Below are 27911 nucleotides of genomic sequence, written 5' to 3' on the forward strand. Positions count from 1 at the left end.
AGCGATGGGAATTGGTAATGCATCCTCCTGCTGACTCCTGCTTTTGGTCACCTCAGTGCCCAGGGTCTTGCAGCAAACAGGCCTTACATGCTAGCGAATGTTTTGCATACGTGAGCAAATGTGATAGTGATGTGCTGAAAGCATGGAACCAGATCTCCTTCCTTCCTTCGTGGAGATTTAGATACGGCTTCCGTTGTTCGCCTGGGGTGGCGGGGGTTGTTTGTGTGTGGTTCTCCTTCAAGATTACTCTTTAAAAAAAATAAAAAGTGGAATGGATAAACATAAAAATTTCTCTAGATATTTCTAGGAATAGATCTTTTAGGTCAACCACAGTCTAGGGCTAAATAGGACCTTCTGCAGTGGCCTGACCTATGCATACAGATGCTTTTTGTAGCTTTGGGAGGGGACTGAAGGTATGTGGCAGTACGCATTTCTTCCAGCACGATATAGGGCTCTTAGAGATCATGTATTAACCAGTGTGCCTAATTGGCACAGTGCAGCACCACGCGGAGAGAAAAGCTTGGGCTGAAATTATATTTAGATGTAGTGTGCAGAAGTCTGTTTGGGCTAACTGATTTCTCTGCGGGGCCGCTCTCGCTCACAATCGAGAGCTTCTGATGCAGCAATCTGGGTACCGGCTCAAGACTTCACTGGTTTAGTGGGAGCCTTGAGCTCCGCTGTGCGATCTGGCTGGGGGGCAGTGGCTCCTCCAGTGAGTTTAGCGAGAGGACACGCATGCCCAACCACAGAAGTTGTAGTTGATATTTGATGCTGGTTAAATCCATGGGAACGTTCTGCTCCTTGATGTGTAGTTAAGCTTATTTTGCTTTTGAATCAACACCCCCTTTCGCTGGAGACTTACTGCCTGCGCGTATTCAGCCTATCTGCCGATGACAGTGACATAAAGAAGTTGTGGCTATCCCCGAGTGCTTGGCCAGCGCAGCTGAGCCTGAGTGCGCCAGGCTGTACTCTGTCTTGGACATCATCAACGGGAGAGCTTATTAAGTTTGGCCTTGTAATTGAATAAGTTACACTGTGCAAGTCCCTTAAGGGTTGTTTGACAGAAGATTTCTCTCCTGGTGATGATGAGCAAGAAGAAAATAATCCATGGTGGCTTCCAGAAATGGTGGAAAGTAGAGAAAATAGATGCTAAGGCCCAGAAGTGCTGGGTCTTTTTGGAGTAGACCTTTGCCTTTAGGGCTCGTACAGATCTGGGAAGCCAGAGGACTTGACATGGTGCGTTTGCTGAAAGAAAGCTGACAGATGACCCATTAAATAATGAGATCATATTCTCAACGCACAATACATGTTTTTGCTCTCCTGAGACTGATAATCCACCTTCCCCTCCCTTGTCCCATCCTCTCCATGCTTTTGATATTTTGTTTCTGTGTGGGTTTTATTCTTCTTCTAGATTTTCTACAGTTAATAAAATCAATGTAATACTGTCTTTGCAAGCTACTTTATTTTCTTATGCCTGAACTGTAATGTGACGGTATGAAATTGTTAGTGTTCTGCACAGATTTTGTCTCCACAAACATGCAAAGTCGTCTTAATTTTTGTTTCAGTTCCTTGCATAAACTTTAATTTATATCTTTTTACCCATGTTACCTAAGATTTGTTATTTTTTTTTGCCTTTCTTTTCTGAACTCATTTTTCTTTCCCCATTTTTGTTTCCTCCATCCAGTATCTGCAGATGAAATGGCCACTGCTTGATGTTCAGGCAGGGAGCCTTCAGAGTAGACAAGCCCTCAAGGATGCTAGGTCTCCATCTCCAGCACACATTGTTGTAAGTAAATGCAGAAAGATGTTCTTCCTTTGTTTTAAAAAAAAAAAAAAAAGGGCATTTGAAATTAATGGCATTGGTTGTCATCAGTTTTCTTTTACACAAACCAAAAGAGAAATATTTCAAAACAAACAAAAACCATAACGAGCCCATGGTAAAAGGAGGGAATACATTTTTCTATTGCTGGGCTGTTTATGAAATTATCATTCATGATGCTTCGCTCTGTGCCTCGTAGGAGAGCAGAGAGTTGAAAATGCTCTAAAATTACACACTGCAGAATTACTTAGTGGCAGTGAAGTCTGATCAGACCAGTTTACACACCTGACTGAATGTTGAACTGAAGAGAATGAAAAGACACGTTTGGAAAGCATTAAAGAAATAAAAACCCAAGCCTGTTCTATGGCCTTTATAAAAAAAAAAAAATCTTCTTATTGCAAAATTTTGAATGAAAGTTTGTGAGAGTTGGTTCAGCATTTTACCTGGGTGAAGGCTCAACAGAGTCAAGCTCCACATGAGCACATCTCCCTTTGTGTTGTGATGACTTCTCTTTTACTATGAAAAGTGTTATTAAATGTTTAGTACTTATCTATGAAATATAAAACTCTCTTTATAAAAGTAGTACTGCTAAAAAATAGCTTTTTTTTATTAACTTCTCAGCTAAGTTCTTGGTTAAATTTTCTTGCTTCTATTGTAAAAACAATTTTGAGTTTGAAATGTTCAATATGAATTTGCATGAGAGGGGTTTGGAGGTTTATTTTATTTTCTAAATTAACATCCATAGAGGTGTAAAAGGAAACTGTTTGTTTATATGGTGTTACGCAAGAGGGGTGGTACACACTGGCTCATCCTCACCCATAGCCAGTGTCAGTGCCATTTCTGGTTAAGGAGCATCTTAGTTCTGAGCTTTCATCTGGGAAATTTACCTCTGGAGAAGAGGGCATGTAGTGGGTTAGAATATTTCTTCTGAAATACTTTATCACCAAGTTTTACATGATTTTTTTTTTTAATAACTTTTTTATAACCAATGGATGGCAAGGCGAATCCCGGGAAAAGAAGCATTTCTTGTTCTTTATCTTTTGCTGTACAGTCTAATGCTGGCGTAGCTGGTAGATCATCCAAGATGCGTATTTGTTTTATTAGAAATCTAAAATCATACTAACCATTTTTGAGGAGCTGCTGTTTCCATTGTTGTCTCTTTGACTTGAGAAGCATCAGCCCTTTGCTATGAGTGTCTTCAGTTCTTTATTCAAAAAGAAAAAAGGTTTCCTATCTTTTAGAGTCCACAACTTCTAAACCATCCCTCAGTGCCTCAGAGAGCAATTGGCACAGGACGGGTATTTGCTTAGTCAATATCTAGTGGTGGTTGCTTCACTTCTTGAGGATGACTTTGCTTTTCTTTCCCGTCCACTTGAGCCATCACTGGAGGAAGAGATCAGAGAAAAGATGTTTGGCTGGTTATTTAGAAATCTACAGCCATCAAAACCTGCTATCATCTTGTTCTTAAGAAGTGGGGCCTACAAGAAAGCTGGAGGGGGACTTTTTACAAGGGCATACAGTCATAGGATGAGGGGTAATGGCTTCAAAGTGGAAAAGGGGAGATTTAGATTAGATCTCTGGAAGAAATTTTTCCTCTGAGGATGGTGAGACACTGTCCCAGGTTGCCCGGAGAAGTTGTGGATGCCCCATCCCTGGAGGTGTTCGAGATGAGGCTGGATGGGTCTTTGAGCAACCTGGTCTGGTGGGAGGTGTCCCTGCCCATGGTAGGGGGGTTGGAACTAGGTGATCTTTAAGGTCCCTTCCAACCTAAACCTTTCTATGATTCAATGAAATGAACCAAAGTAACTTCCTTATTTTAACTGTGGTGTTTGTTTTTTTTTACTGCTGTGCTGGAGGACCAACATGGGGGATGGGAGTGTTCCCGGGGCTCTGGGGCCGGCACAGGCACGCAGTGTTGAGCTTGCAGGAGGTGATGGCGGGGAAGCAGGAGGTTTCTCCTGCCTGGTTCGGTTGCAGCCTGGGAGGGCAGGCTGAATTTGGTGAGTGGCTTTGCTGAGGATTGCCTTCACTTCCCAGTGCTGAGCATCCCCTGTCCCTGAAGTGTCCCACCACCCAGAAGAGCAGGTTCTTACCTTCAAAAGCCAAAGCAGCTCCTTGTGCCAGGGGGCTGGCACGCATCCCGGCTCCCCCTGCCCTCTCCAGCCCCTCCACCCAAGTGTGGGCAAGGTGGAGGCAAGTGGACAACACAAATACACCAAAAAAAAAAAAGGGGGGGGGGGGGAGGAGGGAGTCAAAAATCATGATCATTTTGGAAAATAAAGAGGAACCTGTTTCCAAGGAGGCTGCAGTTGATCTACCATGTATTTTGACCGTTTATGGGGTTCTTGTGGGTCTCTTTAAAAGCTGTTTCACTCTGCTATTCGATAAAAAGCATATTTACCATAGCAACCACTTAGGCCGTGAGGAACATATACTACCTCTGAGATGGAGGCCACCTTCCAAAAGAGCCACAGCTGGCATTTGTAATGTGATCTTTTGTGCTACTTACAATGTTGGAGGGAGAGGAGGCGGAGGAGGGAATAGAGGGGGGAGCAGTGGGGTTTTGGGTGGGGGGGAGGTTCTACAAGGTTTAGTGTTGGTTTTTTTTTTTCTAGCAGCAAACTGTTTTGTCCTGTTCTGTTAAAATAAATAAATAAGGGGCAGCCTTTTCCACCTTTTTCCCTGGCATCTGCTCTAGGGCACATTCATTCTGTGGAGTAAAAATGGTCTTATTTTTGGTAAATAAAGTTAGAGCGGGTAATGGCATTCCGGGGAGATGAAGTGGCTGCTGATGCCAGTTGGCCTGGGATGTGTCAGGCTTCTCTGGTGTCCCCATTTGTCACCGCTGTGCCTGCTCACAGCACCTGGGACCTGGCTGCTCTTGCACGAGGCTTTACACCAGTTTCCCTGTACATGAAAACGCAATTAATCTTTTTATGGAAGAATGAGAGGTATTTCATGGGCATGCTGAAATTTCTGCGCATGCGTAGAATGCGTACGTACAGGGATAGGAACTGGTTTTCTACCCACGTTGCTGTGTCTTGTCTACCCGCCAAGTGTACCCATGCCAGTTTTTCATCTTGAAATCAGTTGTGCTGCCTTGAAGATCTGCAGGAAAACGCTAACACCTGCAAATCATTTCTTATCTTTCCCCTATCTCTGAAATCAGGATTTGAGACTAATCTTTATAGCTGGATTACAAAGAGAGGAAAGGAGAGTGTGTGGGGTTTCTTTTTTCTTTTTTTTCTTTTCCTCCTTGTTTTTCTCCTGCTCCCCCCCCCCCCCCCCGCCCCCCGTTCCTTTTTCCTTTCTTTTTTTTCTATTTGAACATTCTTGCTTCTCAGTGCTTGGCTGTAACTACCACGAGCTCCGTGTCAGGGCTGCAGCCTTTACGCCCAGCTCCGATGAAATTCCCCTTGGCTTCAGCGTGGGTTTTTAGCTTAATGACTCAAGGCTGCAGAACATGGCCGACTATAATTTCTTAAGTAAAGTCTGTACTATTTGTCAGCCGTCCTCCTTTCAGATTTGTTTAAGAACATTAAGTTAAGACTACAAAAATCGAAGCAAAAGACCAGCATGAATAATTTGGCTGGATTGCCCCCAGTGCTGTGGGCTGGGTTAATACTGCTTTTCATGGTGCTTGAGAGAGTCTCCAAGGCCCATAATGAGAAACAGAATATTAAACTGAAATTATGTTCAGCATGTCTTGAGGAAGGTACAGCATGAGGCTCCATTTAAGACCAATGCATTTATTTGCATTTAGGTGCTTCACTCTTCTTGTAAGACTCTTGCATCTTGCTCTGGCACAGTCATGCTGCTTATCTGTGTCCAAAGGTGAAAGAAAACTGGGGGAAAAATTGTTTTAATAGTATGCTATTAAGCTTGCTAGGTCAAAATTTTGAATTCAGCCTGCGGATAGTACTATTATGAGGCTGGGATTTTTTTAAAGGGTTTTTATGGTTATTTCCCTTCTTTTTTCTGACCTTTGATTTCATTTAAGGTATTAAGACTTTGTAAAACAGATTTAGCAGGAAGTTTTCAGGTGTAAAGCTTAGGTTAGGTGCCTTGCATGCTCCTCTAAGAGGGTAGGGTGCTACTTGTCCTGAAATCCCGTGTTCAACGTGCCCCCGATCTGCTCTACACATGTGCCTCCAGCGTGGTGGTAAGGATGAGATCTGGGTGCCCAAGGAGTGGGATTCTCACTTGAAAACTTTGTTGTGGACAGGCATGTGAAAATGATTGTGGTATTTCTGTGCAAGGATCCCCAAAATCTACTTGCTACAGGAAGCAAGCTCCTTTAAAACCTTTTTTTAATCTGCACATGCATTCCTACAACCTTAAGGAGAAAAACAGTGCTGTTCTTCCCTGTTCTCTGCAAAGTAAATACTCTGACTCAGCCATGCCCTGTTTTGGGCAGGAGTATGGGTGATAGACCGGTCCAGGGATCCTGCCTCCTGCTGTCTCGGCTGTACAAAGACTTGCTTTTAGCTTCCTTTGTACCAGGCAAAAACATTCTGAACCCAAAATGGTGGTGGTTTGGTACAGTAGATTTCTTACAAAACAGTTAAAGGTTTAAAAAATTCCTGTGTTTTCTTCTGTAGGGAGGCCTTTTGAAGTGAATGTAAATGTTACCTTGGGGGAGGACTTCTAGTACTATTTGGCCTGGGTTTTCTAATATATAATGAACACAGCCATAAAGTAGACTGAATCCCCAAGAACAAAGAATCACTGTGCCGTAGTGTATCTAATTTATTTATTTTTTTTTTTTTTTTGCTTAAGGAGGTAAAAAATGTGTTTTCAAAATATAATATGACAAGCAAAACTGAAGGCAAAACCATCTGAAACGTACACTCTGTTCTCAGCCTCTTCACTGTGCGCGGACAGCGAGTGCCGGGGACCGCTGGGCAGTTTGGAGGGATCAGGAGTTGTTTCCCAGAGCGGTCGGAGTTTGGAGTTGAAGCTGCAGAGTCTGTTTTGCCTGGTCCTTAATTTATCTCAGTCTTGTGGTGTGGTTTGCACTTACGCACTTTGAGAGAAAAGGCAAATGGCTACAAGTAATAATGAGGTTTATCTTAGCTAGATTTTAAAATTCACCTCCAGCGTCCCTTTAGACAGGCCAGAAGTGGGGTGCATCCAGAAGTATGCGTGGCCCTGTATGTATGGAGCCATCTGGAAGCATAATCTTGCAACTTCCACTCGCAGTGCCCCAAGAGGACTTTTAAATCTCTTGCTTTGTTTGTCTTTAATATTTTGTTGTAGAGAGGCTGTTCTTCCTCCACAGTAGCCTCTTAAGATGTCCTTGGATTTCAGGCTGTGTGTGCCCGTGATGGGACACCCTCTTCCCTGGAGATCTGCAGGGTCATCCTCTGAGCACGCAGATGTGTTAAGAGTTGCCGAGATGTGGTGGCGTTGTGGGGGGAAAGAGTTGGGCATCATTCCCGTCAGTGCCTGGTATTAAGAGGGGCACATATGTGGGGAGAAGCAGAGGGCTGTGTGTCTGAGCTGTGCTGGTACCCTTGCAGTCCCTCATGGCAGGTAGGTCACGCTTTGGTGCATGGACGCAGCACACACATCCCCGAGACTCACACTGCAGAAATATCCATCCAGACTTCACTGGAAATCTCCTTCAGTGACTCTCTCCTTTTTAAATACTCTATACTTTATTTGGCTAATTGCTCTGGCAGTTGTAAAGTAAACAAAATGTTTCATTAATACATGCCCAAAAGTGTGCAAACATCTTGTCTTGAATTTTTGGAGCTGCATGGAATTAAGCCACAGAACAAATTAAACTTGCTGAGAATTTTGTGGCTAAGTCTTTCACCACTAATTCCTTTTGATTTTTCATTGGGAAGGGTTGTGTTTAAAAAAAAATCTGTATTCAAACCTGAATGTTTAGGGCTAAGTATAAAATTCATCTACCAGTAGGCCAATAAAATCATTTTGGATGGATTCCTATAAAACACACACATTATATTCAGTACCCACTAATTATGAATGAGAAGCCTAGTGCTTGGTTTCTGTAGAGCACAGAAAAAATGTGGACTCCTAAAAAGTAATTCACTTGGTAATTTGATATGTTTGCCAAATAGTTCAGAATTTAGGGGACTGCTTCATGCAGTTGTGTTTACTCTGTGGCACAATGTTCATCCTCTACCGTATTTAGGTACTGGAGGTAACCCCTCTGCTTTTAACGTGGAGACTGGGGAAATGTGCAGGCTTGTACCTCTTATTGTGCAGTGAGCAGGAATTTAATGCTTCTGCAAACATCAGTCAGCACTAAAGCACCTTCAGAAGACACCTTGGGGCTGGATTGGCAGCTGGGATGGATTGTCACGCTTGGTTGTAGTCAGGAGATCAGTGAGTAGCTCCAAGAACTCTGAAGTATTTGGATGTTGGGATATTTCAGCTGTGAATAAATGCTGTAAAATGTATAGTACTGCCAACCTCAATTGTTCTAGGATCATGAGTCAGGCCTCAAAAGATCATGAGGATTGGTGGTGTTTTTTTTGGTGTTGTTTTTGTTTGTTTTCTGTTTCTTAAATAATACATTTTGTATTCTCTTTATTTGTTCTGTGGTTCCTGAGCCTGCAGGGTATACTCCGCTCATTCTCAAACTCTTCTCTACAGCAGTTCAGGAGCTTGCTGTGTGCTGTAAGTGGAGGCTGAGGTTCTTCCCTAAGCACTTGACTTCAAGGCTATCCCACTTTAAGAAAAATAGCAAGTATTGCTAGACTGGCTATAAAATCACAGGAATTGGCAACTGTAAGCGTTGCTGCAAGAGAAGGGAGCTGAGCAGGGGTGTTACGATATGCTTGGTGCGATCTGTTGAGTATCTGTTTCTTGTGAATTACCTGGCTGGACTTTGGGAGAACCTGGTTCTTGGTGCCTGGGAGGGCTCTGGGTCACAGGTACCGGGGTGGCTTGTCTTCAGGTGGCTGCAGTGCTCCCTGCTGCCAGGCAGGGCCCAGCTTCTCTGACGTTACCAGAGATGGCTCAGCAGGTCCTCCTGAAGCAGCAGGTTTATAGCCCAGGATGTTGTGGTGAACCAGCATCAGTTTTGATTTCCTGGAGGGGCTGTGCTACAGCTCCTGCTCCTGAGCTGGAGCCCTGAGATTTGGCATTTTGGTTTGTCGTGGCACACCAAGTATATCTGGTATCTCTCTTCCCGACATATCTCAGTATTGAAACCCTCTGGGTGAGGGGGAGGCAAGATGAAAGCTTGCTCGTTACAGGTCCTTAAAAAATACGTAACTATGCTGCCTTCAGTGTGGTTGGGAGAGCATCTCCATCGCAAGAGGGCTTCCATCTTGTATCTTTTGTTTATAAAATACCCACTATGTCCCAAATATGACACAGTACAAGTGCCTTAAGTTCTGGCCCTTTCTACCCAGCTAGTTTGGGACACTGTAAAACAGCAGAGAGGAGCGTTTCAAGGTGGAAACCTGCACTGGGAAGATGGTTTAGGAGAGGCTATTTTAGCACAGAGGAGCCCAAGCTGTGTTTTAGATTCAGTCACATGGCAGTTGGTTAATGCCAGAGCGTGCACATTAAATTAACTTCTAGGGACTTGCGTGGGCCTAAAATTGAATACCGGGAAGCCATCGGCTCCCGTGGAAGAGTGGTTGTGCCGGGAGGAGCGGGGAGAGCACAGACGGTGCCTCCCCGGAGCCTGGGGCGTACGGGAGGAGGCAGCAGTGGCAGCAGCTCGGCCTTGGCAGCGGGCGAAGAGCCGCAGCAGCGCCGGGTGATGCCGGAGAGCCAGATGGGTGAGCCTGTCAGATCAAAGATGACGTGTGCCCAGGGTGGCAGGCTTGGCAGGGCTGCTCGCCACAGGTCCTCCTCCCCGCGCACCCTGTCTGCAGCTGAAGTTTGTGGCTGGATTCAATCTGGAGCTTAGAGGAGAAGGTATTGAATAATGCAGCCTGGTTTGGAGCCAGGGCCCATGCCGACTGGAGCAGGAGCAGCCGTCGTGCGCAGAGCAGAAGATTTAATGGGTATGATATGGCCCCGGCACTGTTTTTGACCAGATTTCCAGAACCGCAATCTTCCCTTCCCGGTACAACTTTGGGCTTGTTGACGCAGAGTGGAAAAGCCCAAATATGCAGTTGAAGTAGCTGTCTCGGAATAACTATTCCTCATTATCTCTCCATGCGGCCACTCTTATTCAGCAGTAAGAGGTCCTTTGTGTGGTTTAGCTTAATCCGCTTTGGAAACGGATTAAGCTAAATCTCACAAAGAAACTCTTAGTGCTGAATAACAGTGTCCACACGGAGAGATAATTCGAAATAGTTATTCTGCGTTTTTCAATTCACACTTGAGCCCTTGCACAAAAACTTTCCCGTGCAGACGAGCCCACTTGAATAGGAACCTCCTATTTTCTGTCTAAACAAGGTCTGTGTACTGTGTCCAGGTGCTGTAGTAAAGAAAACAGCACGTATTTATCATTAAAACGAAAGGAAGGAAGCTGGCATTGCTGGGCTTGGGACCGTTTGTTTGTCAAGTTGCTCAAGCGTGGGATTATTGCTCTTCTCACCAGTTCATGTGGTTTGGGATTATATTATTCATGGGATGCTTCACTTTCTGGACTGTATATACATCTGTACTCTCTCTATGGAAGAACCTGGAGCTGCCTAATAAGCCACCACATACAGAGAAGGAAGGATGCTTTCTCCTCTGTCCTATGCAGACCTATTTGGCAAGAGGCAAACCCATTTTGGAAAGTCCTTGGAGAGGAAGGGATGTTGCAAATAACAAGTAGTCATGCTTTCATAAAACAATCTCCCACCCCTAATCTCTCCCCAAGCAATGTTTTGTGCCCAATTTCACAAAACTAATCTAGAAATTATTGTCAAACAGGCCTTGCTTTGAATCTGCAGCAGGCTGGTTGCGGGGGTCTGGTTCCAGAGGACCTTGCCTTGAAGCTTTGCTTGTACCTGACAGATACTGGGGAGCAAAATCATTCAGCACTTCCCTGAGACAGGGAAACTTTACTCACTCCTCTGTTTTACCAGTGCAGCCAGAAAGATGTTAAGTTTTCCCAAGGTGATTTTCAGAAACTGATGATTTCCACATCTGCATCGTAGAGCAAAAAAACCCCACCCCTGCAGCTCTGCAGGAAAAGCAAAAAAAAAAAACAAAACAAAACAAAAAAAAAAAACAGCCCAAAAAACTGAAATAGTTTTTGAAATCTAATCCTCTACCCATGAGTGCTTGTGTCAGATGTGCCTTAGGTCTCATCTCTTGGAGTTAGGAAGTTTGGGGGAGCTGACCCAGTCCTCTCTCTACCCAGCAGCAGTAGCTCTGCAGCCAGGCTCGCCTGTGAGGGAATGATACATTGGTAATGAGGGACAGGCTGGTAGAAGGTCCTGGGCGTGCATGGTTTGAACCCATACGTGTGTGTATACAAGAGGAAGGGTGCTTTGTGACTAGCCTCCCTGATGGAATTCAGAAGTAACAAAATGTGTTTTGGTTGTTTTGGGTCGTCCCCCCCTGCCCCGAGGTGTGTGTGTGTTGGTTTTGTGGGTGGTGGTGGTTTTTTTTGGTTTTTTTTTTTTTCAACCCTACCCCTCTACCTTATTGTGCGAATTAAGGACCTAATGGTGCCCCTGTCCCTTGCAGTGCTGGCCTGCAGAAGGAGGTGGGTCTGTGCTAGTTTCCTAGGAGAGGCGAGCGGTTCTCTAACACGCATTTTTCCTGTTGGCAAGACTCAAAGACTTCTCAACTACTATTACTGTGGAAACTAGCTTCCCCTTCCCCTTCCTTTTTACTTTTTAGGCCTTGATTCAAGAAATCATTAAACATGAGCTGATGTTCATCCGTGTTCAGGACAAAACTAAAGTGTGTGCTCAAAGTATTGTCTTGTATAGTGGCACTTTTCTGGGTTGGGGCACTGGAATTGAGCATTTGCATGAAATAAAGCCCTTAGCTGAGAGATGGTCGTGGCTTCTGCCTGTGCCCCAGCTAGCAAGTACTGAGAAAGGAAAGGGAAGGAAAGAAAGAATAGAGTGTCCCGAGCTCTTCTCCCCTGGAACTTGTCCTTGTGCTGACCTATTTCTTCCCAAGGCTATAGGAGAAGGAGATGCCCTGAAGGAGGGTTTTGGTCTCTTGTTGCTCATCTGCCCACTGGGAAATGCATGAAATCTCTGTGGTCTCCTCCCCTGGCTGGAAGGGGATAGTGTTGGACAGGAAAGACAAAACAACAAAATTTTGCCCTGTTGTACGCCTGCAGAGCTCTGCAATGTCAGTGTAGCATGTTACAGGGATGTGACTGCCCCATAATAAGGAAATAGCATTTTATGGAGGAAAGGAGAGTGAAGGGACCTGAAAGCCTCCAGACTTTCCTAGTGTGCATTTACAACCGTGAAGGCTTTTCCTGCCAAGCAGCTGCATGGAAGCAGTATCATTAGAAAACCCCAAATGGTTGCAGTGCACAGAGTTTTCCCTGGCGGCAGAACTTCTGTTGCTGCATGTTGGACATGTCTACACGGTTAATTAATATGAAGCAAGCAAGAGTTTGAATTGCTAAAGCCGTAGCTGCCCCACGTTGACTCCCCATCTCGATGCTTTTCAGGCATGCCGAGCTCTTGGGAGGGAAGTCGGTTGCTGGACATGAAGTAACCTGCTCCTCATTAAAGGGCTCCAATGGCCAGGACAGGTTACCTTGGGATAAGCTCTGGTGTGAATCGGAGGCATGCTGGTTGCTCCGCAATTGCTGCCTGAGGGGTAAACGTGAGGTAGCAGATGCCGTTTGGACTGAAGGTGAAGTTTGCTCACGTCTGTGTCCAGAGCTGAGCATGTGGCCGGGCAATTACAGAGGTGCTGTAAGACCTTGGTGAAGCTCGCCCTGCAGTAACTTGTTCTGCTCGTCATGCCCAGAGCACATCCAGGGAGCGTCCGCTCCCACCACAGATGGACTGTTAAGCTCCGTTCCTGCATAGGCGATCGTGTGGCCACCTCATATCGCTGCGGTGAGGAATCTGCGGGATGAGTAAACGGTGAGAAAGTGTGAGGGAGCAGCTTCAACACTTGATGGGAAAGGAGAACGACCGAAGAGCTGACGCCCTGTTCGCTTTCCGGCCAACTCAGCTGCTCCTTGCCTGAGCACCAAGCTGGGTTCACGGCTCTTGCATTGAAGCATCATCCTGCTCCCATTGACTAGTGGTCAGGATCAGATGCCTTAGTCTGGGGTTGGAAAATTAGAGACCCTTCTCTTCCCAAGCACCATCCCAGCCTGACGGTGACATCTCCCTGCAGACATCATATTTCACCTCTGTGATTGCACAATGAGCAGGTCAAAGCACTTGGCACAAATTAAAGACAATTTCATTATCACTTTATTGTCACCTGTATTTAAGAGGATCTGACAGGCAAGCTACTCTTAGAAAAGTGGGTTGTTGTCCCTGCCCCAGAGAACTCGGGTCCAGGAGACATGTGGTCTGTGCAGCGTAAGGCATGGTTCAGTGGTGTGATGGGCTCACGTCCCTTTCCCAGAAGAATAACATGCTCTGCATATCAGATCATGGCAAAGCTGGGAGCGATGTACAGCTCCCCTGACTCTGAGTTCACAGTCCAAACTAGTAGGCTAGTCTGTCTTTGACATGCTTATTTAATGCTGTAGCTGTCTTTGCATATTTTGCTGGAGGGGACTAAAGGCAAAAAAAATAATCCAGTTGCTCACCTGTCCTTTGCACTTTTTTTTCCTTGGACATTTGTGAGACATTTAAAAGAGCAACGTGGGTTCCTGACATCAAAGAGTTAATAGTAGTGAGTGTGGTACAATAGCTCATTAGGACTTAAACGTGGGCTGCAAACTCAGAAATCTTGATAATTTTGGTCTATAAGGACACTGAACTTTCAACCCTAGTTCAGCAATAATAAATGCCTGTTAAGTAAGGCTGCCTTTTATGAAGAGAGGGTGGATGGGTGCATTTCAATGGGCTTTAAAAGTATTGCTACTCGGCGTCTGCTGGCCGAATGCATCCGGGCACGGGAAGGCATTTCAAGATCTGCACAAAAAGCACTTTGAAGTATAACCTTTGTGAGCGTCTTAGCTAAACCTGACTGCAGTTGGAAGCAGCACTTTATTTATTTATTTTTAAGTCCTTTTCTTTTAAAGTTGCTTTTTTAAAAAAAAAAAAAGCAACCCACCAAGATAAACCTGTGAGCAATTAAATGAAAATGCAGTTTTGAAACTTTGACCCAAAGTGAAAGGTGGTGGTGTGTGTTTGGCTTTCGTGTGGATGTTTTCATAACCAAATGTATCGCTGCTGATTTTTGAAAGCAGGGGAAGATGAAGCTGAGCTCTGGGATGGAGCTCAGGCAGTTGCTCAGGCTGACAGCCCTGCCACCGTGGAGAAGGAGGACTCGGGCACGTAGCCGTCCTCCAGCCCATGCTGGCTGTGCCTGCAGGAATCACAGTGAGGAACTAAAAACTTTTTAACAGCCTTTTCGTCTGCTTATAAAAGGATCCTGCAGATGTTACGGGGACTACGATTCAAACCAAAGCACAAGTGACCGTAACTCACAACTTTCTACGTTGTGATCCTCCTTGCCTTGAGTTTGCAGGTCTTGATCTTGATCCAGGTGGGCTTCTGCTGAGGTCCTACGTGAGACTGACTCCAAGTAGCGTGTGTGTGTGTTTTACCTCGCCTCTCGGAGAGCACGAGAGAGACCTCCGTGAAGAGAGTGACAGGGTTTGATATAAACCAGCAGGACTGCATTGCTGCCATTATTCGACAGTAAACCCTTTCACAATGCCATATGCTGTGCATTCCAGCGCAGCGGCGGAGGGTGTGATATAGTTAAAGCACACTCGGCAAACAGGAAACGCTGGTGACCGCTGTGTGTGCTTTTCAGGGAGATAAAGTATTGAGAGCGTAACGAAAAAAAAAAAAAGTGCTGGGAATGGTGGGGAGAGGCCGACGGGGGTGAAGGAGAGGGATGTATTTTGGGCCTGACGCTCCGGTCATTATGAAAACGCAGGCAGGAAATGCGGCCACAGAGCAGCCGAGGAAACGCCGCTTTGCTCCGAGATGTTTGTTTTACTCCATTACATGTATTTTCTAGTTTGCTGCTGGGTATCGGGAGTGAGGGTGTGTTTTTTTTCTTCTTTTTTTTTTAATTATTATTATTTTCTTTTTGAAGTTCCTGCCACTCTGGCTTAGTATCCAGCTCCCTTCCCCTCTACCCTACCCCAGCTAATAATCAAAGGCTTTTTTAAGGGACTAAAGTACAGTAATACATATTTCATACCCCAGCAAAACGTGAACATTAGTATTTAACCTAAGCACGATTATTTTCCCGGCAGTGGCTCTGCAAAAGGCATTGCAAAGCCTCCTCGGAGTTAGGAAGTTGGGAGGCAGGGGGATGGGACCAACAGGTCCTGAGATGGGGAGTCTGAATCATAAACACACCATAGCTTTAATAAAATAAATGAAGTGGAGCCTTTTCAGCCGAGGGCAGACTGTATTGGGGCAAGCCGGGCTTTTAACGTTGGGAGTGAAAATTGACAGGCTGAGAACTGGGACATAAACAAAAATGTCAGTCCCTGGGAGTCTTGTTCACTGGACAATGTCTCAATTGTTTCCGTGATTTTTCGCAGGCAGCAGGGGATAGTGGGAGATTTAACTCTTTGCCGGCCACGCAGGCGCTGGAGGTGCTTGCAGAACGAAAAAGTGGTGGAAAAGAGCATTTTTTGTTTGGAAACGATTAAGCATGTCAGTGGGTGATAAGGAAAGGTCACACTGTTCTCCACATACTTGTCTGCTGTTCAAGTTGGGCTTTACGCTTCTTTAATTTTGTTTAGGTTTTGCTGCTTGCCTGGGAAACTGGTTTTTTTTCCCATTTCTTTGCTTTTTGTCGGGAAGAGTGAAGTTATGGGGCTGGCCAGTAAATATAAAAGTAGGGAAAGTGTGTGCGTGTGTGGTTACATTTTAATTTTTATTACTATTTCTTCATTAAATAGCTGACAGGCAAATTTGGATATTTTAAGGCTGTCTAGATCATTTGGAACGGACTGAAATGTGAGATAGGGAATGCCCTTTATTTTATTAACCGCTTTACAATTTTGCTTAAGTCTCAAAATAAAAAGCCATCTTCAAAGAAAGAAGAGATGAGGAGCTTAGTTTTCTCATCATACTTTTGCTTTATTTATTATAAAAACAAACATTGAAACCTGTTGCATACCAGCCCTACATGGGCACGGTTCAGAAAGCAGTAACTGGTAATTCTTTACTCATCAGATTTTGAATGTGTGTTTTGTTGTGGGCGGGGGGAAGGAGGGCGAGACGGCAAACCGAAGTTGCTTCTTCAGGGCGTAAAAGCTGTTGAGGTTTATTTGCAGGAAGATAAACCTGTTTTAATAAAACCTGGGTCTTGCCTCAGTTGAGTGAAGTTGAAACGTTCTGCAGGCTGGAAGCCAGCTCGCTTGGTGTGCAGCAGCCCAGTATTAAAGGTCTGGGATGTGCTGAGGTTGCTTTAACTTAATTTATGGAAGAATAACGTATCCTTTTTTTTTTTTTTTTTTGTATCGGCACATCCTCTGGCTGCTTTGTGTTGGGATGCATGTTTGTAGCCCCACGCTTTGTCCTGCTTTCAAAATTTCTCCCCCCATCCCCTGCCTGCGCGCAGCCGTCCTTGCCTGCTGCTGGCTGGCAGGCAGGAGGCTGGGAGCCGCCGAGGGTTCTCCGCCGCCTTCCTGCCGGGCAGGACATTGCCTCCACCGTCAGTGCTGCACACCCTAACGCAGCGAAACTTGTGCTTGTGGGCAGGCTTCTCCCCAAATTCCTGGTTGGGAGATACTTTCCCCATCTGTGTTTCACGGGAGAGCGTGAGCTGTTGCTCTCCAGATGCTTCCCTGTGGGTTTTGCACTGATGGGAGAGAGGGAAGAAGGTAAAAATAACTGCTGTGTCCTCTGAGAAAGGCTCTCTCCAAAGACCAGGGGAGGGGAAGTTGCTGCCCCTCTCAGAGTCTGGCCAGGACTGGAGATACTGGGCACTGAAAATGCATGCCAGATCCTCTGTGGAAAATCTGGCTCTGTATGTGTTTTGAGTTGATACTGGTTTCAGAGATTTAGAAAACAAAAGTTGTTGACATGTCGGAGCAGTTGGTTCCCCGGGTAAGTATCCTGAGTAGAGCTGGATTTAATAATTTATAATTAATCATTCGTGCAGTGAAATGAATTGCTCTTCCTGTTAGTTAAGGATCACTGAAGAGATCGTGATTTTTCTTGAAACTCTGTTTGTTACTCATGCACTAGTCTCAGCATTTTGCTTTGGAGATCATCCACGAGCTGTTCTTCAGAGCCGGTTGGTGTTGGAGCTCCTCTGAGCAGAGATGGGGAACATGTGAAGTGTTTCCGTTCCCTGCGTTGAGCAGCAAATGATACTCTTTTAATTAATAAAAGTTTATTTTCCATGAAGATTCTCCAGTACTTGCATAAAATTCACCATCTTGGCAAGCGTCCTTACCACTGAATTCATTTGCTGGTGGAGTCACAGAAAGCAGTTGGATTTGTCAGTTAATGAATTTCTCCTATTTGTTATGGAGCACAGTGTAAAAGTAATGGAGCTTGGGTTGCCCTGGTTTTGTGCGTTACATAAACACAGAAGGGAAGAAACCAGCGTTAGTGTTTCGAAGCGTTTTCTTAAGACTGTTTTGAAATTTCCACCCCTTTCTAGTCATGAATAACAGTTAACTTTGATTTGAAAATAAACTCATTACTGATAATAACAGCCTACAAGAGATCTCTGCTTCCCTGCTCCTCCTCATCTCCTAGAGAGGCTTAACTGCTGTTCCAGGTGAAACAACGCTATTTTTAGTGCCATTGTAGAAACATGTTCATGAAATGTCTGCTGTACAGCCCATCTCTGTATCCATTTAGTTGCCATCAGTACTTTTCAGGGCCATCTTTTCCTAGACATCCAAATTAGCAATTAGTTTCTAGTTTAGATGAACCGGTAGGTGGGGAGAAATGGGGACACTAAGGAGAAAATGCTCTTGTAAGTACATGCAGTGTCTATAACCTTTCAGCTCAGTTGTCCAAGATGAATCTTCATCTGTCAAGATGAAGCATCTTTAACATCTGCTTATGTTAGGTGCCACAACAAGGGTTTTGATGAGGCATAAGCAGTGGGGCATCTGCTCTGCATTGTCTCCCACCCTTGCTCTGGGACATGCCTGAAGGAGCCTGTGGAGCTCAAGCATCATGTGCTCTCATGCCCCTTCACCTTGCACGACCTGAATCCAGCTTGTGGAGGTCAGGAAACTAGCAAAGCAAGAACCGTGTTAAGTCACGTCTACCAGCGCTTTGTAAGAGCTGCATATTGCTTGCCCAGCTTCTGGAGGGAGCATGTGCTGGGTGGTGTAAGGGTTTGGATATTTCTTGTTGCCGTGCTTCTCCTGTGAATAGTGACCCAGCCTGGGGAGATACGGGCGTGTGCTGGTCTTTCAGAGAGGAGCTCAGAGAAACACGCCTGTTTTTCTGGTTGGGTGTTTAGAGGTGTGATGGAGACCTGCCACAGATTTCAGATATGGTCACTGAAGTGAGGTGCTCTCCCAGATGTACCCATCTGAAGGATGAACGGACTCTCACACAGCTCTGCGCTGCCCTTGCATTGGGTAAATGCTGTACTAGAGATCACTTCTGTTTCTGTGAGGAGGGGACTTTGAAACTCCCTTTTGCCGCTCAAACACTTTGCTTGTGAAACCTCAGGGCAAACTTGTCCATTCAGTTTGGCTGGAGCCTTCCCTGTGGGCTACTTCTCACCAGCATCTACTTGCACCCGCATGTGGAGGCGACGGTGGAAGTTCTAGATAATGGTACTTAGCACTTATGTAGCACTTCATGTTTCCAAAGTGCCATACAAACCCAAGGCTCCCTATCAGTCCCTGGGGGAAGACGGAGCTCAGTATTATTACCCTCATTTATGGGCAGAAAAGCTGAGATGTGGAGAGGTTAAGTGGTTTGCCCAAGCCCACACAATGAGTCAGTGTCAGCTCTCAGATTAGCCTTGGAGTTTTCCTGGCACTTGCTGTCATTGTGCAATCAGCTGGAGTGCGTTGCCCCTGTGAGATGCTCCTTGTCAAGCTCTGGAAACTTCGTGCAAAGCCTTTTGAGATGTGCCGAGGAGTTCCTGCTTGGAGGCAACGCTGATTGCTGCTGTTTATTTTAACATAGACGTAGAGGATATTTTACAAACCCTTCCAAGAGGCAAAAAAAGTTGCCTCCAGTAGAGAAAAATCCAGACTGTAAAATACCGTTCAGCTAAGAGTGGCATCTCATTGTGCTGGGGAGGCTGTGAACAGCCCTGTAAACCAGCTCCGAGAAGCACTAACCTGCGAGGTGAAGCAAAACAGCAACTTTTTACAGCTTTGAGGGAGGGAAGGCACAGGGAGAGGCTCCAATCTGCAGGAAACAATGCCTTGTCTACACACAGGATTGCTGTTGAGGAGCTACTTCATGGTAGCTCCTGCGTGAGGATGCTTTTGTTGGAGAATAAGAGTGCCTCTGCTGAGGGCAGAGTATTCGCTTTCAAAGTAGATTAAGCTAAACTGGGAAGATGCTGTTAATCTGAAGTTGTGGGTTCTGCATCTGTATTTGATCTAGAATAGATAACTCTCCTTTAAAATGGCATTTGTGTATTCTTGATTGATTTATCTTTTTCATATGGAGATGAGGCCTCGTTTCTCAAACCAGAATTTCATTGAGATAGCAAAATTATCTGATTATTCGATTGGGATGGCAGGCAACTCTCTCCCTCCATTAGGCGATGCAGATTTTCAGATGGGCCATTACTGATACTCTCTTAGGATGTGCTTGAGGGGCCAATATCCGAAGGAGCTTATGTTCCTAGATGCCCAGCAGTTAAACTGGATGTGGCTGTTTACAGCCTTGCTCTTCTGAAATAAATGAATTGAAACCAGGCTGGAGGAACATACCGGTTGGAAACACTTTCGGTTACAGAGGAGGCTGTCGGAGTGGTGTCCTTGGGTTCCTAACTCTCTTGGTCTGCCGAAAAGGAAGGCCAGAGGGCTGGCCGGGCGCAGGCTGCCTGGCTGCGGGGCAGGATTGGGTGGCAGGGCCGTGGTCCGGCAGGAATGCCCGTGCGTCAGCGGGAAACCACAGGGCGGGGAGCGGAGCCGGGGCTGGCCAGGGAGCCGTGAAGACAATGAGCCTGTGGTAGGCATTAAATGATACTGGAGAGACCGTGCTGATCTCAGTTTCGTGTGGCGTGGTCTGTTTAGATTAAAATACAAGGGCCAAGGTTTGGGTTTTTATTTTATTTTTTATTGCTGGCTCTGCCATCAGCTAGTCTCGCGTCTCGGAGCTAGTCGTTTAATATCTTTATTCCACTGAGAAAGCAGGAATAAACTTCCCGCACAGGTGCTGTAAGGTTGAATTAGCATGCGTAGGCCAATTTCTGAACTTTACACCAAGCCCTTATACCCAGTTGAGTCACTGCATTTGTTTTGCAGGCTTTTAAGGTTCCATTTCATTGGCAGAAGGATGCCTCTTCGGGGCTGGGTTTGGTGGCACATCCTCTGCAATACCTTATTGCAGTGGTGGGAGACCTCAGCAGCCCACCCAGGCAAGGGAGCAAGCTCTAAGAAAGTGTGTTGGTCCTGAGCCCGTGTGAGTGGTGGCTGTTGGTAACACCACCTCTTTGACTGAATCCAGATCATATGGTTAAAGACTGATCACGCGTTCTTTGCTGGGACTTTCCCCCCCCACCCTTGCCCTGTGGCTTGTTTGTGTGATACTGTACAGGGCAAAGGCACCGTAGGTTATCATATTGAGCGTTCGGCTTTCTCGGGCAGCAATCAGAGATGTACCTCCGTGCTCTGAACTGTTACACCATGGTGAAGTATGTCATAAGGTGTCCAGAGATGTTTCCCCTTCCCCCATCGCCCACATGCCAAAATAAATATCTGATATGAAAGTCAAGGTACAGAAGCCAGCTGGGTTGTACAAAAGGTCCTGTCTCTCTTCTGTTGTTGTTGTTGTTGTTATTTCTTAATATAATTTTCCTGATGGGTTGAGTGACTGTCTACAGTAGAATAAAAGGATGGAGGAGAGATTTTGGCATTTCTTTGAGCAGTAACATGTTCCTTCTTTGAAATCTGGGATTTTTTTGTTGGCTTTGGGTTTTTTGTTTATCTGCTCATTCGGGGTTTATGTTTTTTTTTTTTTTCCTGCTTTCACAAATGGAGGAGAGGAGAAATTGTATGCATGTGTGTGTGGTGCCCTGCCAAGCAGAGAAACTAAGCAGACAGCCTCTATTGCTTTTGCTCTCACATCTCTAACTTAATTATGGGGGAGGCAAGGGGTGTGTTGTGTTTAATGTACTACATGCTTCCAAAACTCTGCGCTCTCGCGTGCTAGGGGCTGACCACTGGCACGGGCTTTCATTAATATTTTGTATTTACGCTGCCCTTCCGAATTGCTACTTTTCGTTTGGGGGCATCTTTGTAACAGAATTCTTTTATTTTTATTTTTATAATTGCTTCTGGATCTACAGAAGCGCTTGTCAAAAATCATCTCAATGTCACTAGTCTTTAGTTCAACAAGAACGCTATAGAAACGAAAGGTTCTGTCATCCATCAGATTTTCTGTTCCATTTGTTGAAGATGAAAGGCGAGCGAATTTAGTGCTCACTTTCTTCTCCTTCTGACAGTTATTGATCCTCCCTGGAACTCTGCAATTCGCGCTCCGAGCCGGCCCTGGCACAGGGAATCCCCAATTCATTATGTGTGTGCTCACCAGCGCCGCGGCCGTGCGCCTGAATTGCCCTTCCAGTTTCAAAGCCATTTGTTATTTTTCAGCTGCGCCTTGTGAGCTGGGATTTCCTCCCCCCCCTTCCCCCCCTCCCCCCCCCACCTCCCTCCTCACCTCTTTTACCTTATGAGACTTTTAATCTGGAAGCTGTTAATGTTTGAGAAACAGCTGCTATAGCAGGGGGAGGTAAGTGGTTTCAGAAGCTTTCTTGATTTGTGCAAAATAGGAAATGGCTGAATCTTTCTTTGAGACAAGGGGGTGTAGGAGGGAGAAAACCTGCAGCCTACCAGGTTTTAGTTGAATTTTATGGTCTTCAAGGATGCAAGATTGTCAGGTTAGAGACAACCCCTCTATTAAAATCAAAATTATGGAGTGTGTTCATTCAATGGCTTCCATCTCCAGGAATTGATGTAACGGTGGGAAGTATCATGGTCTTCCATATCTATTCCCCCCATGGCCTTTAAATGAAGGTATGTCTGGAAGGATGGGAGCAGAGACAGAATCACAGAATGGCAGGGGTCGGAAGGGACCTTCGGAGATCATCTAGTCCAACCCCCTGCCAAAGCAGGCTCACATAGAGCAGGTTGGACAGGAATGCATCCAGGTGGATTTTGAATATCTCCTGATGGGTTTCCTCCACGGCTCCCTGAGCTGCCCAAACACATCCTGTTGCAGACTGGAGCTGACTTTAACCTGGCTGGCATGGCGCATGAGTCCAGGTAAGGTTCTGGGCCATACTCCGCTTTGTGGCCATATCTTGTGTGTGATGCCTGGCAGGGCAGCCTGTATGGAGGTGCTGCTCTTCTAGAAACAGATCAGTAGTGGTCAGCACTTTTCTGAAAACTCCTGTGCCTCAACACAGTATCTCCTCTTTTGTAAGTGAGGATGGTGAAGTTTTACATGCAAATTTTTGTGAAGCTTCTACTGTTTGATGTTAATGAGAGCCTTTTAGTGAAGGTGCAGTGAAGATGTAATCTCTTGGTTATCCCCTGCTGAGCAATACCAAACCCCATAGCTCTCCCTTTTGTTTGTGTAAGTGCTCATGAAGTCCATCCCTCTCTCTGTGACTAGCTAGGGACGTGTCACCCTGCTTGTCCCAATCTCCTTCTACTCCAGGCTCCTTTGTTCTTGGGGTTTACTTAACCCTTGGCCAACAAAACACATTTCCTACCAAAATCTTAGGGAACAGAGGGGAACTGGCTCTTTCTAAAGAGGCCAGACCTGCCTGGTGTGCCATGGGTCATGGAGTACCACTTCAGGGCTCAGCCTGGGGCTTGCTGCAAGAGGAGGGGGCAGTTGGAGTGGTGAGTGCAGAGCTGATGGGAATCAGCCTTCGCCCAGCTGGTTACAGGCTTTGCAGGAGGTTGGCGGGCCCTTAAAAAAAAGAGAGTTTCACATCTGCTTTTGTTTATCCTTTTTGCTGCAGGCAAGGCTGAAAACTTAATAAATTGCATGAAACCCAAGGAAGCATGAATATAAAAGAGTATTAGATAAATTACAGAAGCCTGCCTACCTGTAACATTTTTTATAACATAAACGGTACGTGTGTATTATTTCTCTATAAAGTACCCACATGCCCCAGCCTCTCACTGAGGCTCCCTTGTTTAAACATTCCTGAGTTCTTGTTACTTCTCCTCCTCAACTTCCACCTCCGACTCCTCCCGGATTTTAACATCATTCTTCGGTGGCAGGCGTTTAACACACCAGCGCTCTGAAGATGTGATGATGGTTTTTTCGAAGGATATTTATAAAGCGGTTTTAAAGTATTTTGGAGGCTCATCTCTGAAGGAGCAGATGAAAGAAAAATGCTTGTAATGCTGGTAGCATATGCACGCTGTACAAAGAATGTCTCAAATACTTTCCTTAATATCTGCCTGTATTTGCTCTAATGTTCTCACCGTTTTTTCAGCCCAGCTCTCCTGGCAGGGGCAGGGATGAAAGGGGAATTGCGCGAGAGAAACAATAAACTTGTAAAACAGACACCTTAGTAAGAGATACTGTAGCTTCAAATATGCTTGCAGCTCCTTTGTGAAAGAATTGGCATTGCACATTAACCTTAATATAAGTGTAATATAGCATGTATCTGAAGGCAGAATCGAAGAATATGAATTTCTGCGGCTAATGGTTTTTGAATAAATTCAATACAATTGTCTGGCAGTTATTAGCAGAATGTGTGAATCGGGGGCTAGGCAACACTGTATACTTTGAAGACCTTGAACTATTTCTATCAGTTAAGAGCTGTTAGATAGAATCCACTGAAAATTAGCTTCATTCAGTTATCATACAATATAGTGAGCTGCTCTGGCAAAAAGCATTCTCTGATAGCATTGAAGCAAAGTAAATTCTTCTGTTCTGTCCTGAATTGCAGATAGTATCTGACTGAGGTCAGATAACTTGGCTTCTGTGCATGCACATGCGTATGTGCCACCCATACATATGTGTAAGGAGATCTATGTCTACGTGTAAATATTGCCATATAATTTGCGTTGCTCTCGTGCCCGGTGTGGGCAGGTCACAGCCACCCGGGCTCTCATCAGTCGCTGACTGACCCTGTACAAGTTTGTGTTCCCTGCTCCAAAATGTTAGTAACGCTGCATTAGGTGGGACTTAATTTGGGCTTGTACAAAAATAACCAGTGCCTGTATTATGCAGAATGTCAAGCTGAATATTTGTGATGGCTTTTCCTTGCTTTATTGTGAATCCTGTGGGTCTGATGGGAGGAGAGCATGAGAGAGGGAGGATGAGAAGGAATACAAAGGACCAGAAGAGTTTGGCCTCCTGCACACTGAACGTCACAGTTCAGTGCAAACCAATTCAGAATTACGTTGCTCACTCTGGTATGGCATCTGGGCTAATTTGTCTTGCTAATTACACTGAGTGTAGAAGTATGCCAATGCCATTAACAGCGTCTGTGACCCAGGCTGGTATCCCTACCTGAGCTTTATGGTGCCTCCTGAGCATCTGAGCTTTCCTGGAGCTGGTGACTCAGTAAGACCGACAAAGTGTAAAGGTCTGTGTAGACTAGGGCAGTAGTATGCTGTCAGTGTACTTACACAGGCAATACACACTGTTTATAATTATTTTTAGAGAAGATAGGTGAGTTATTTGTCAATGACTGCTAATACCAAGCCTGTGTAAGACTAGCTTGTTAACTGTCTTGATTCCTTATGGTCAACAGAGAGCATGCAGGTCTTTGTAGAAGCTTTAGAGGCTGTATTTAGCAAAGATGTTCTCATGGATAAAGCATGAGAAGTGATTTAAGTTAGCACCTCTGGGTACCTGTGGAAGGGTAGAGTCATGAAGGATTTTCCAGTTTATACTGAGAATTGAAGCATAGAGAACTGGAGGGGAGCACACTGTCTTCAGATGTGATTGATCTTTCTAGTATGCAAGGAATAGGGTGAGACTGGATGAAATAAAGCATCGGGTTCTTAGGTAACTCCTGAAACTAAGGAAGCCAAGAAATTGAATTGGTAAGCTGTTGAAACAGGTGGCTTCAGACTCCACTGACTGGTTCAATGTCCTTTTCCTTTCTTTATCGTCCATATCTGCCCCAAATACTGTTTGGAGTAGCATCATTGCTCTTGTGAAAACAAACACCATATACTGAAGAAGAAGCAGTCAACTCGAGCTTGTTGGCAGGGGTGGTGGGAATGCGAATGTCAATGCATGATTTGAAAAATCTGGTACTCTCGGAGGGGAGGGGGTTTCCACCACAAAACCAGCTCATCCATTTTCCAATAGGGTCTGTAGACAATAGATCCCACAGCCCCACGTGGTCTCTGGCATAGTACAAGATTTCATAGTTGTGGTCACTTGTAATTTGCCGTGCAGACTCCTAGAGGTTTGGTCCCTGCCTTGAAGTGTTTAAAATGGAACTACTCATCTCTGGTAAAACCATTCCAGTAAACGCAGTCCCAGTGTTTTGCAGGATGGGAACTCCATCAGTGGCTGGTGTCCCTGGTGTTTTTAGCTGCAGAAGGCACTGTCACTAGGGCATCATCAGTACTAAAAACCTACATGTAGTTGCTTTACCCCCAAGTCTTTTCACAGCGTGTGTGAGTTTCAGTACAAAAATCTAGGATGGATTCCCTGAAGGAACTGGAATTTCTGGGTGTTGCACAGTCCTTATTAGGAAATTGGAAAGATACACTGATGAGTGTGCCTGTTTAAAATCAGATAGTACAAGAGTTCCCACCATTATTCTCCTTCTGGAAGGATTGTTTGTTAACTAAGTTGGTGTTTCAAATTAGAATGAAAATGGAAAATAACAAGTAAGCAAATTATTTTCTTGAAATTTGGGTATTTACAGTATTTAGAAAAATGATAATTGGGTAACTCCTCTTTGAACCAGTACCAATGTATCTGTAGGTACTGGGATCAGTATTTCTACTTTCCTGCTCATTCAGTAAATCTGAATTTAACTCTTTTCTGCACGTGTCCTAGCAGCTTTATATTTATTTAAATCTTTTTGTTTTCTCAGTATAGCTCTCCATAGAACTACAGTCTAGTTTTGTTATCAAGATAATGTAGCAATAACAGCCCCGTATCATGCCCCTTGCATGTGGGACCTCACCATTTTGGGTCAGTGAGAAGTCCTGCCAGCGTGAGTATGGACTGCTCACATTCATGCTGCAGCTGAGAACCTTAAATAACTTCTGTTAATATGAAATCACTAAGACAGATTTATGAAAATGCTGGTTGGGACTAAATGTTTTAATGTCCAAAATCAGAGTATGTTGTAATCGGTCTGACACAACTGTAACAGAACAAAAGCTCTTGCAGGGGCAATAAGTCTTGTTAATTTCTAACAAAGTTCTTAAACTAACTTTTGGGGTTTTGTATCATTAGTTGTGAAATTCTGGAATAATGGTTAAATGGCCAGGGACTACAAGTCCCATTTTGTGGCCCATGGTAATTATTGTCTTACTCTTGTTCCTGTTGTAAGCCTGGGTGAGATATTAACTTTCTGGTGGATCTGATATTTTCACATCCTTCATGACTGTGGGTTGTGGGATCTCTGCTGGGCTGTCAGTTCGCTGCTTTATTGCAAACCAGTCAACAGCATGGAAGATGGAGAATATCTACCTTAGCTGGGGGGTTGTGGGCAACGTTATCTTCAGTCTCCGTTTGCTGTGCCCTAATAGGCAGACCTCCTTGAAGCGTGACCTACTGAGCTTTGGAAAGCATCTCGGATGGAAATGCCAGGCAGTTATTTTGCCCTTGTTAGCAGCTTTTATCCGGAAGCCTTAATAACATCACTGCAAAGTGTTGTTTAACAACTGGCTTCTTTGACAACCACGGCTCTATTGGTAATGAGGAAGCTTATCTTATGAAAGTGCTGCAAAGAAATCAAGGAAAGGGGGGCCATGGGTAAATTGCTTTAATACAACTTTTGTTTAATAGAGGGCAGAGTTTGTACAACGGATGAATTAGCAGATGAGATACCCCCTTACTTCTCCGGTAATTCTTTGGAGGAGGTCTAGACTCTGTCTATCCAAAAAAGAGTCCATTCTCCTTTCTGTAAGTTTTGCACACTAATGACAGAGATGAGTAAAGAAAAATAGCCCATCCAGCTGCAAGCTTTCTAACACAGCCATTAGGTTTCAGGCAAGCAAATGTTGGAGAGAAAAAAGTGCTCTCCAGCAATTGTAATTAAGGGAAGAGCACCAAATACCTGTAGCAATATGTCAGTATTTTGAAATAATGTTGCATCATGTTTTACCTGAAACTTCATTAATGATAGCATAGATGGCCTCTTTATCTTGCCAGCATCTGCCCTATTACTGGTTGAGACGAAGGGCCAGGCATGTGGAGTAATTCTGTTGAAATAGTTGTTTTTGTGTTTTATGCAACTGACAACCAAATCTGGCCTCTGGAATTTACAATCAAATCAACCAACTAAATTAGCTTTGAGCTCGCTGTGGGGTTTGTTCTCCTGTAACACAACAAAGGCGAGCTGCTAAAGGCAGCCTACAGTAAAACCGCCTTATGTTCAGCTGAGTATCCATCAACACTGAAACATCTTTTGTGCTCTAGTTCAGGGTCACGCTTCATCTCTCTTTGTTGCTCAGCATTGGATGGAACTGAGACTTCAGGCCAGGGGCCTCCAACTTGTCATCTGTTGACTTGTGACCATCGGTGGCCTGTTCCTAAGCAGGTTGTAATATGGGAAGTAAAGATAATTAAGGAAAAGCCTGTTGTTGGTGGACTCACCTTCTCCCTCTAGGACCTCCGCCTTCCATCAGAAAATGGAAAAAGGTTAAAAATGGCTGCTCTGTGTCCGTATTGCTTGTTCAAGGAGCAGCGTTTGAATG

The 27911-nt window shown here is 44.9% G+C and overlaps 1 protein-coding gene across 2 annotated transcripts in view; it reads left to right on the forward strand.

The window, feature by feature from the left end:
* The first annotated feature begins 1690 nt into the window (after positions 1-1690).
* Positions 1691-27911, forward strand: part of TCF7L2 (transcription factor 7 like 2) — a 117559-nt gene continuing 91338 nt past the window's right edge. For both annotated transcript variants that reach the window (XM_074159009.1, XM_074159010.1), the window contains exon 1: positions 1691-1786. In XM_074159009.1, the coding sequence (XP_074015110.1) occupies positions 1694-1786 (93 nt within the window). In that variant the 5' untranslated portion in view covers positions 1691-1693. The remainder of the gene's footprint in view (positions 1787-27911) is intronic.

The sequence above is a fragment of the Numenius arquata genome, chromosome 15 (genome assembly GCF_964106895.1).
Source record: "Numenius arquata chromosome 15, bNumArq3.hap1.1, whole genome shotgun sequence".
In the NCBI taxonomy this organism is placed as follows: Eukaryota; Metazoa; Chordata; class Aves; order Charadriiformes; family Scolopacidae; genus Numenius; species Numenius arquata.